The sequence below is a fragment of the Apaloderma vittatum genome, unplaced genomic scaffold, assembly GCF_000703405.1.
Source record: "Apaloderma vittatum isolate BGI_N311 unplaced genomic scaffold, ASM70340v1 scaffold1359, whole genome shotgun sequence".
Taxonomy (NCBI): Eukaryota; Metazoa; Chordata; class Aves; order Trogoniformes; family Trogonidae; genus Apaloderma; species Apaloderma vittatum.
Window position 1 is genome coordinate 65,661 of NW_009734390.1, and position 11,858 is coordinate 77,518.

The 11,858-nt window shown below is 40.7% G+C and overlaps 1 protein-coding gene across 1 annotated transcript; it reads left to right on the forward strand.

Annotated features, from left to right (window-relative positions):
- Nucleotides 1-272: 272 nt before the first annotated feature.
- SLC5A12 (solute carrier family 5 (sodium/monocarboxylate cotransporter), member 12) lies at nt 273-11,748 on the forward strand (the record flags this gene model as incomplete). Its single annotated transcript, XM_009876225.1, has 13 exons — nt 273-629; nt 1,261-1,326; nt 2,127-2,178; nt 3,210-3,277; nt 4,430-4,584; nt 5,635-5,775; nt 7,066-7,195; nt 7,539-7,627; nt 8,795-8,907; nt 10,136-10,203; nt 10,548-10,634; nt 11,266-11,444; nt 11,645-11,748. Coding segments are annotated over exons 1-13 (1,609 nt in total), but the record flags the coding sequence as incomplete, so codon positions are not given.
- Between the last annotated feature and the right edge of the window lie 110 nt (nt 11,749-11,858).

Sequence of the window (11,858 nt, forward strand, 5' to 3'; positions counted from 1 at the left end):
GCCTGGCAGAGGCATCAGTACCATGAGGTTCTAAGTGCATTCAGCACCTTCCTACCTCAATCTTTGTTACTTTTTATCTTTCTTAAAAGCGAACTGGATTTAAAAAAAAAAAAAAAAAGGAAAAAAGTCTCCTACTCGAATAGTCTTTCTGTTTATTATTTGTCAATGGGCTACAGATAAGCGTCAGCTTTGCTGTCAACTGAGTTAATTTGTTCAGAGCAAGAGCTATAGGAAAGCAGGATCCTCCAGCGGCGAACTGTCCAACCGGTGCCATGTCAAACTTTGTTGCTCCAGAAGTCAAAAAATTTGTGGCTTGGGACTATGTTGTTTTTGCAGCACTATTTTTAGTATGTGCTAGCATTGGAGTCTTTTTTGCAGTTAAAGAGAGGAAAAAGAAAACTTCAAAGGAATTTTTGGTGGGTGGCAGGCAGATGACATGTGGACCGATAGCTTTCTCCCTCACAACAAGTTTCATGTCAGCAGTCACTGTTCTGGGGACACCCTCCGAAATTTATCGCTATGGAGCATCCTTTGTGCTGTTTTTCCTTTCATATACGCTTGTCATCCTTTTTACTGCCGAACTTTTTCTACCCGTGTTCTACAGATCTGGCATTACAAGCACTTATGAGGTAAGCAAAAATTCTTAAAAAGAAGGCACTACTCTAACAAAGAGGTCAGTATCATGCATTTAGATATTTTTAAAGAAAAATCTGACTGAAGGCTTTTGGCAGTGTTTTACAGAACAAGCGTATCAATATGTGAAGTATTTTTCATTATTCAAACCAGTTATTTATTTTGCATAAGTAGAAAGCACAAATTCAGGATCAGAGCTGCTGTTATGCATATATAGCAAAGACAGGGTAAGGGTTTACACACCAGCACAAATTAAATTACAGCTGGAAGACATTTAAAATGTATCCAAACGCTTCTGGTTTAGAGACAGGGGATTAAAGGGGATTAAACACAAAATTCAGTAGCATCCAATTCAAACTTAGTCGAGATCTGGCAATTTGATTCCATCTATTATAAAAAAGCAGATACCGAGTACTGCAACCCAATGTATAACTTCAAGTACATTCTACTGATGAGAAAATTTCTTAAAATGTGATATCTCTGTGTGATAACCACCATGCTCTCCTGTTCATTATTCATAGCAGCAGTGCCAGTTGCCAGTAATTGTTACTTGCATAACAAGCTGTTCCTCAGGGTGAACAAAAGGTTAATAGCTGTGCGATTTACTGGGATTCCTCTTTTTCCTAGTATTTGGAGTTAAGATTTAACAAGATTGTCCGTCTTGCTGCAACACTGATCTATGTCGTGCAGACGGTAAGAAGACATTCGCTTTTTGTTTATGTTAGTTTCACTCAGCATTTTGATGGACTAGTCTCAGACTGCACATTTTTTACAATGAGATTATTAATGAGCATTCTTTCCCTAAATTTTTCCACTTGGACAGTGTATATTAAAAAGAAAGAATTGTTGCTTTCCTAACTTTCTAGCTTTCTCCTGTTCGGGACTAAAAATGCCATTTTTGTTGTCATTGACACTTGGATGCTGTGCCGAGCTCATACAGCTTCTCACATTCATGGTCTCATTATGCTCCCTTGAAGCCTCTCTCTTTCCACGTGAGTGCATTCTGTCCTTCTGGAGAAGCTAGAGAGGCTGTACTGGGTACGTTTAGTTCACCAGTTCCCCATTTATGACACCGGGGTGAAGGTACGCCATCTGAAAGCTCTTGCACAAGGCATCTCCTGGGGAAGGACTCCCACGTAGCTCCAGCCCCATGATGGTCCCAGAAGGGATCACCTCAAAAGATTATATTAGTTATGTCTCCACATGCTTGTGTTTTCTTGAGAACCTCTCTTTGCATTTGACTAGAATATTTCTGTCATCTTAGCAAGGCATGAAATAAGTAATACCAAGATAGATAATAGCCCTTCCATCAGAAAAGATTTAAATAAAAGATTTTTATTCTGTAAAGGCTGAAACAGAAAGCCATATACAACAAGCTGAACTAAAGAAACCGCTAGATCTGGTATTTTGCTCTGAGCCTCACTCTAAATAGAAGCTTTTTCACTGACCCTTCACATACACGTGAGTTTTTTTCTCAACCTTTTCTCCTTCAGGTCCTTTACACAGGAATAGTGGTTTATGCTCCATCACTGGCACTCAACCAAGGTGAGTTCCCACGCCACACTATGTGCTCTTCTGCTCTCCTCTGCAGTTAGTAACCACCCACCGAGGTTAGTGATGAACAATTTCTCAACATCCTGACAAAGTTCACAGTACAAGCTGACGATCCAAGACCGTATTCTGTACTTTGATTGCCCCCTTCCCTGTCTCCCGTGTTCAGACGCTCACAGGCATAACTCCATTCCCTGGCACCGATTGCTGTGCTGCTGCCTGTCCCCATGCTTCTTTAATTAATCTTTGCAAACCAGGCTTACAGCAGCCATCATGATAGATGGGATGGGCTGTTTTACTGCCATAAGATGTCACGAATCTCTGTAGCTCAACTGATTTCACGAAAAACAACTGGGAAAAGATTGGGAGGCTCTTTTCATTGTTTGTCATCTGAGTTGCACCCAGTCCGCCCAATCCCACCTCTCACACAGGGCTGAGCTTCCTTCCTCCGTTGGTCAACTGCAATGTGTGTGACAGTTCATGTTCATTATAAGGCCATATTAACTTTGTTAATAAGAGGAAAACAGACAAATAGATTTCGCTTCACAAACAGATATGCCTGGTGGGAGAGACTTCAATAAAAGCCAACCCCAAATTTGTACATCTTGTATAAAGTAACTTTATGAAGTAAAACGAACATGCAGATTTGTTTTAATGCAGCACATTTTAGCATTAAAATGTTCCTAGCCGCCGGGAAAGAAATTTAGTTTGGGGTTGGGTTTTTTCCTATGATTCTTTGGAAATCTCTGAAGAAATTTCTCAAGAGAAAATTCTGGACTAAGAATAGAAGGAAAGCATTGCTTACAAAGTTAATATAATTATTCTTCTTCCGTATTGTTTTTACATACTTGAAAGTTAGTTAAATCCAATTTGCAAGAAAACAACAATGCAAAACAGTATCCTAATAGTCACAAAAGGTTAAGATTAGTAATTACTCTCATCCTTTTACTGCTCAAAGTTTTTCTGTTACCAGTCAGATGACCTACCCCCTTTCACTAACCATTTGGTTTTCTTTGGTTTCACAGTCACTGGTTTTGATCTCTGGGGCTCTGTAGTTGCAACAGGAGTTGTCTGCACTTTCTATTGCACTCTGGTACGTAATAGGCATAACCAGACAGCTGGAATGCAGATTGTTAATTCACCCATCCTTTATACACAACACGTTGTCACAGAAGGGCAGCTTCTAAACACAGTCTGAGTGGCTGAAGTTTAAAGTAGTAGAACACAGAGAGAAATTTCTTTTAGATTCTGTGGTATAAGTAAGTCTACGTGGAAAAAAATAATAAAAAAAATATTCTCTCAAATCCTCTGCTGTATGTCTCAAGGCTTAAGGCAGACAGCCTGAGGGAGACTCCAGATAAGGAGGCAATAACCTTCCCCTGCCATACTGAATCTTTTGAGAAGACAATTCTTCCTATCTTTTACTAGTTATAGACTGAAAAACATTATAATGAAAAATGTGCCTCTAGTGTCACCCCAGATCAGGGGAAGAGTGATAAAACCTAGAAAGGATGATCAACAAGTCAGAGAGCTTTGCTTCTCAGTGGAAGCAACATGAGACCCCAGGTTGCAAGAAAGATCAACAGCTGCAGAGTCCTGGGGCTCAGGATACAGCCCTACTTATTTTCTCATTACCACTAATGAATTTTTCGATATTTCAGCCCACCCTTGTTGAAAGCACTTAATATGTTGTTCTAGCACAGATTTGATTAAATACGAAAGTAGCTGTGGAAGAAAGCTGGACTGCAAAGTTTCTGGAGCTGTTTTTCTGGGTTGGGTTAATCACACAGCCCTGGCCTCTGAGGAGTGCTCAGGGTGCTACAGGAAATACAAACAGGCCAGCCTGTGTTCCCTAGAACACAGAATCATAGAATGGCCTGGGCTGGAAGGGACCTTAGAGATCATTTTAATCCAGCCTCCCTGTCACCAGGGACGCCACCTGGCAACACATGGGGACCGAACGGGAATATTCTTCAAATGCATATAAAAGAGGCAGGAAAAAAAGCATTTAACTGGAGGTCAAATGTCCTTATATGACTATGAAGAAAACATTTAGACTGTGTCATTTCCTGACCTGCAAAACCACAACCGTCATGGGAGAATACAAGGTTTAGGAAAGAGTCCTGATTTGCTAGAAGCTATACACACAGCTCACAAATGCCCGAAATAAGGGGTCTTTCTACCTTTTTTCTGTATTTGAACAACTGGAAAGAAGATGAGAGCATACAGGTTATTTCTGTTTCAGGGAGGATTAAAAGCCGTTGTCTGGACAGATGCACTTCAAATGATTGTCATGGTCATTGGCTTCTTGGCGGTTTTGATTCAAGGAACTATTGTGAATGGTGGAACGACGAAGGTCTGGGAAACTGCCTATGAAGGATCACGACTAAACGTATTTGAGTAAGAAACAAATGGTGCACATCTTTTCCTTTTGTATATTTAATGTTTAGAAACCCTAAGTCAAATATACTCAGACTTGTTATTATACTACCAGTGAACAACCTGGGTGACCCAAATCCACTCCCTGTTTCTTCATTTCTTAGGAATGCAGTTGACCTTCAGCAGAGTTTAACTTCTCTTTCTGTTACCCTCTTTGAAGAAACCAAAGCCATGCTGAACTGAAAAGGAGCATTGTCATTGTTCTTTCTGTAGCTACAAACTCAGCCCAATTATTCCTTCCAATTGTATTTATCTTCCATCTTCTATTCATAAAACTGAAGCTTCTTTTTAAGTATGCCCACCCTAGCAGGTAGCAATGGTGCAGCAGGATAGCAGATTGACTCTTCTCTGGTTGTTTGTGGCCTTGACTGAAAAGTTCATTGATCAAGGCAAGTCACTGACAGAATCTAGCAGCAAGGTCAAACGTTATCTGCTATATCCTTCAAGATTAGCAGAATTGCAAAAGCAACAGATGCAAGACACAAAGGTGTACTCATACTGATTAGAATTACCGAGTAATCAAATTTAATTGCCTAAAAAAAAAAAGATAACATTGCAGCTGAAGCAATTTCTTGCAAAGAAAACCACACATCGTGATGACGTACCTAAGAGTTTGGAAGATTGAGTGTAGTAAGTGGCTTTGTTCCTTGCAAAGGACGGGGTCCCAGGCAGGACGTCTTGCAGATCTGCTGCTTAAAAGTTGACACAGATCTGAAATCCGAGCACAAAATGCCTAATAAATGTGATCTACCTCAACCGATTGGTCCTTGGACTAAGTCTGCATCATAGATATTTACCCTGACTTGACAATGTTCCAATGTAAAAGTAAAGAAACTTCCAAACCTAAACCACAATTGATGTTGTCTGTGCTGGAAGGCAGTATTATCCATGTGGTACTGCTGATTTAGAGGGCAGGACAGACCAGATATTTCTGGAAAATCACCCACCTGTTGCTAAAGAGATGTGTAATTTAAATAAGTGAACTGAATTGCTTTTCTTTCTGTTTTCTAGTTTTGATGTTGACCCTTTGAGACGACATACCTTCTGGACAATTGTTATTGGGGGAACATTTACATGGCTGGGAATCTATGGAGTTAACCAGTCCACAATACAGAGATGCATTTCTTGCAAATCGGAAAGGCATGCTAAGCTGTAAGTTCCCCGTCATTAATCTAGTCTAGCAATGAAACATACTGATGTGGGGTCCTACTAACAGTTTGTCAATTATGTAAATAAACATCAGGATCTCATTGGATGGCAGTACGTTAATTTTGTCCTGGCAGTCTTACTCCCTCTAAATGGTGTAAGCAAATGCAGTAAGAAAAATGGGTAGCTATCTACTTTATTAATTTGAGGTCAGGCTGCTATATTTATCCTCAGAAGCAGACTATGGGAAAGACACTCACCCAGCAGTTGTGCTATCTACAGTTTCATTGAAAAAACGTATGTGTTGGAATTGTATTTAAATTGTATTTAAAATGGTTATTTATATAATGCAGCACTACAGCACAAGGTATGATCTAAATAAAATTAAATCAATAAATAGTTGTTATTAAAATTATACAGCATAAGACCAATTAGAATCAATTGCAAAGAAACTTCACAATATAGACATATACGTCTCTAACCTGCTACCTTCCTCAGGTTCAGCATTAGCATGGGCAGAGCTAGACACGTTTTACTAATGGCTTGCCCACACAGCTTAAGTATAAAAGCTATATTTTTTTCTTTCTTCAGTTACCTTTTTTCCTAGCTGCAATTACACTAAGTTTTCTTCGAGTTATGATAGATTACGTGAATTTACTCTGTTGAAATTCAGTCTCTGAAAATGTTTGGAAGTCACAATAGTCAGAATATCGCTAGTGACAGGCCCCGAAAGACCTCCGAGTCGCAGCAGCATGGCTCTGAACTGGAACTGGCTCTAGCAAGAGATTTTGCATAAAATGAGGTCCAAACCCAACGCAGGCTGCGTAAAACCTGGCTCCTGCCACCCACATCCATTTCATGGACTAGTGAAAAACCCCAAGTGTGTTACTTTGCAAAGGCAGCATTGCAACCATGACAGAATCCATGCAAAATAATATTTGTGTGGTTTAAAGGGAAGAGCAACAACTCCTGACAGGCAGAAATCTGCTCTCACAGCAGACAGAACAGACAGACTCAGTGCTCGGTGCAGCCTGTTCGGCGTATGAGTTGCTGGTCTAAGACCAGTCTCTTCCAGCTGTACAGAGTAGTCTAGAACCTTGCCCTGAGGCATAAAGAGGTGGTATTTTTCCATGTTTTTAAAATTAGTATTACACACAACCTCTTAGCCTGGTGATGTTTTTAGGAGATTATATAGCTAGCTTTAAGCTGTTTCTTTAAAAAGTAAGAGATAACTAATTCTTAACAGCTTCTCTGTATTTATCTTGTATTAAATAGAACTTCTCTCCTTTGCTCTAGGGCACTTTACCTGAATTTATTGGGACTTTGGATAGTTCTGATGTGTGCAATGTTTTGTGGTTTGGTGATGTACTCTCACTACAGGAGCTGTGACCCTTGGACTGCTGATTTCATTTCAGCACCTGATCAGGTACAGATACTCATTATTATAATTCAGAGCTGCTTTGGGCCCAGGCACAGCACACATAGAGACAGTTTAAGTTCTGTGGGATGCTTTATGCCCTTCCAGCACTCAGGCACTAAGGCAGCTGCCGAACCAGGGCTAGAATGTATCTGTTCTGGCACTCCTGTGGTATTAATCTGACTGACCACTTCTGCCAAACAACATTCCCTTTGCTCAAAATCTAACACCTCTTGTTAGCCTGAACAAAGTCAGAATTTAGCAACATATTCAGAAGCAGCTACTTCTCTTGCATTACCCAGGAAAATCTTAAACAATTGCTTGTGTTGCTCTCGTGTTCCTTCCACCTTAGCTTATGCCGTATTTTGTTATGGACATTTTTTCTTCGATGCCAGGAGTCCCAGGACTGTTTGTCGCCTGTGCATTCAGCGGAACACTAAGGTCTGTGAATCTAAAACGACATTTTAGTTGCGTACCATTGATTTCTTGAGGACCCAGAATGAGGTCAAAACATAAAATCCCAAGAAAAGTTCAGCTGTTTTCCTTAGCACATTCTAGGAGGAGGCATTAGTGCTTTGCTGAGCTAAATTATATTCATGCCAAGTCTAGCTCCACTTCTCCAATATACTTTCATCACAAATATATTTTAGAATAGCATTATTAATACAGAGCGGTAGAAAAACTGAGCTCAGCTTCCTGAAATACCTTTACTTTACCTGAAATTGCTTTTACTTAACCTGACTGCCACAACATCACAGTTGGAGATAGAGAGCTTTCCAGCAAGCCTACTTGCACATGAAACGGAGTTAGAGTAGGAAAACAGGTATCTGCACAGTGATGTTTTATAAAATGCATGTTCTTCAAGGTGGTGCTGCATAGTATTGTTGTTTCTACCCTTTACAGGACAAATGTTAATACTTCACAGGACATTAGAAAGAGAAGATTCAAGTTCACAGTGACATTTTTCAAATACCACAGTATCATTCTTCAGCAGGCTGTTTCTAAAGACCCTTATCTGTAGAAAAAAGCAAGCGGGAGCTATTAAAACAGGGAAAAAAAAAGACAAAAAAACCAATAACAAAATGAAATCTCAAACTAAAAAAATCCCAGAACAACTCACATAGAAGGCATTGGCTGCTCCTGTCAGGAGACCAGGAGAACTGAGTAAGGGCACTGAGTACCAAATATTGTGCTTTAGACATTGACACTGCCACAATGTCACAACAAATTCAGAGATCATATTCACCAAACACGAGTTCACTCACCCAGGAGAGTCAGACTATTCCTATTCCATATTTTTCAGTTATGGGAGAAAACAACAGGTGTTTTGTGGGGGAACCAGTGGTCACTGTTCACATCCTTTCTTTTGTAAGGGTCATATTTTTATTCTGAAACATATCTGTATCTTGAAGGTCTGTGCAGACTGACAAACCAAAGGGTCAACTCACATGAGTTTCTGTCTTGTCCCACACTAGCATGAAGCAGAGCCCCTAGTAATCGCAGAAGGGACAGGCCCCCTGCAAGGGCACATGAAAAATACTATAAATACAACTTTATTTCAGAATATATTGCTTCCTATTTATTTAATGTTCTGCTCCCTTTCTACAGCACAGTAGCTGCTAGCATCAATGCTTTAGCAACTGTTACCTTTGAAGACCTGGTCAAGAAAGGTTTCCCAAACCTCTCTGAGAAGATGAGCACATGGATCAGCAAAGGCTTATGTAGGTACCACCCTAGATGAGCTCCATTTCTTTAACAGGCTCACCCAACTGCTGTTACTACAGAAAGAAATAGGGCAGGATTTTACGTACTCTGAGCCTTGAGAGTCTCAGACTCTCAACTGACTCCACGAAAAATTCTGTGAGTAGTGAAGGGCACTGTGCAGAAACACTCCCTCAGAAACAAGCTTGTGCTTGGGAAACCTCCACAGGAGTGTAACCCTTCACAAACTTTCAGGATGAACCTCGGCCTGATACTTCAGTGAAATTAAGTACGGGCACTATATAGTAAAGAAACAGACTAGCATCAACTGATACTCAAAATTCTTGGAAAAGTTTTGCCTACTGAAAATACTGGGAAACACTCTAGAATCTTCTTTCTAATATAGAAAGGATATTAGTGTACTCCTTACCACGTTACTCTATAGTAGTATTACTAAATATTATTATTTTATAGTAATAAAACAAGGCATTTCTATTCAGTGTTGCATAAGCAGGTTGTTCAGTTTTTCAGAAACAAAAATGTAAAAAAGACAAACGAAAAGCATCAGTCAAAGATGATCCAGGACCATTCAACATAAAAATTCAAGCTACTTTAGACACTGTAAGATACTTTTTTACAACTTTTGCAGTAATATCATAACACTTTCATAAGTACCATAATAACGCCATAACCATTTATCCATGTTTGCAAAGATCACAAAATAGCCAAACTAATAATTTTTCTGTCTCAGCCTTGTCTGTTCCTACTTTTCCACTTGCTACTTAGTTTTTGCACTCAGGACCTAGAAGTAATTTTTACCTCTCAGATCAAGGTGTGCTAGCACCTAAGTTTTGGTTGGCTTTACTCAGGACTGCTACATACAGAGTTTTCGTCTACCACAAGGTTAAAACTGGAGTCAAAGTAAGACAGCCGTGTTGTTTATCACTGCTCAACTACTTCATTAGATTATTTTAAAAGCATTATTTAAATGCAGCAGAAACATTTCCACACGTGGTATTACTTCTAAATTAATTTCACTGCTAAGTTCTGCTTCATAACAAAAACCAACCAACAACCCAACCAGACTTCACGCAAGATGTTCCTGGGTGCTTAATGGTCTGCTTTAAACATCAAAGCCCAAAGTGCAAATTCCTCCATGCTGCCTGGTCCCTTTGGACACCAGAGAAAATCAGAAATCACCTACACCATTAACCAGCACTGACAAGCTCATTGCCTGATTTTTTCCAGGTATATTTTATGGTGTGCTCTGCACTTCGATGGCTGCAGCAGCATCGCTGCTGGGAGGAGTTGTGCAGGTATGCAATGAACTGACCGTGAACGAGCAGAAACACAACGAACTGAGCAAATAATGCTGATGGTGCTGGCAACTGCTAGATTAGTTGAACAATTTCTGTGGACATTCTGCTGAGAATAACAACTAGGGAAAAAAATAATCGTCATAAATCCCCCAGGTCCTTCACTATTCACTCACTGCTGGGAAATGATACTAAGTGTGATTCTCTCTCTAATTTTGCACAGAAATTATTGTTTGTCCCTTGTTCAACATCACTTCCCAGTGAAAATTACCGAACAAAACCAGAACTGCACACCTTCCCCACAGCTGTTGCACTAACCTCCTGTCTCTTGTCTGTATCCATAGGCTTCTCTCTCCATCCACGGGATGTGTGGGGGGCCCATGCTGGGGATATTTACCCTGGGAATTGTGTTTCCTTGGGCTAACTGGAAGGTAAGAAAAAAAAATAAATATCCTCTTCTAAAGGAAAATCTCTTGGTGCTGTTTGATTATAACTCCACCTTGAAAATTGTTTGATATTTTTAGATTTAGTCCCCGAAGAGTCCAAGATCTCTTTAGAGGCCCCTGTTCACTGTGTGCATTTATCCCCTTTGAATTTAACTTCCCCCAGCTGCAGAATAATTGGTGATTAGGTCCATATGAGAGTGTTTTTAAAAATTATTTCTGAGTTTGTTCTTCTCCATTAAAAACAAAACAAACCAAAATCAATATTCCCCAGCCTACATTCACCTTAATGTGTACAGAATTATTTCACTCGCTCTGCCTTTCCTAACTGAGGCAAAACACAACATGAGCTCCTTTCATTTTGTACCACGAGCGGTCCCATCACGTTTACCCAGAAGTACAAGTAAGCTCTACGGTGTAGTTTTGATCAACACAGTTTTGCTTCAACTCTTATTACTAGCGGGCAATAAATCACCCTGTTTTATACCTTGGTTGAGAAAGAACAGAACTGATATACACAGAGATCGTAACCAGTTATCCCTACTGCTGCCTAATTCACCTTCGCAGAGAAGCGCTTCCCACCCATCCCCTTTAACAGTGTTTTTCTCCACCTGCCAAGGGTGCTATTGGAGGCCTCGTAACAGGGATCACCTTAGCTTTCTGGGTGGGCATCGGCTCTTTCATTTACCCTGCACCACCAGCAAAGTCCATTCCTCTGCCACTGTTGACTCTCAACTGCACGCTGGCTAACAGCACCGACATGCTGACGACGGCATCTCCCACGGCAGCCCCAGACAGGTATTGTCCCCGTTGTCACCTCCTGACCCTGGGTCTCAGCACAGCGTGTGCCCATGCCTGCAGCACAGCCAGCACCTGCCCAGCAGGCCGGGCACAGGGCCCACCACCACCTCACCCAACCCGAGCTGTGTTGTGCTGGCACAGACAAGAGAAAACCCGGCTGCTGGCTGTCACTTGCTGCTTTTGTCACCTCTTAACAGGCCTCTGCTGGCAGACACCTGGTACTCCCTGTCCTACCTGTACTTCAGTGCCATTGGCTGCCTAGGCTGTGCCATCACAGGGCTGGTGATAAGCTTTATAACAGGTTGGTGGTTTTTATATATATATATATATATGTAAATGCTTTTGCAGAAGAACTTCACTCAGCTGTTGAAAGAGCTTCACAAAAGCCCAGCTCGTGAGACAGGCTCAGGA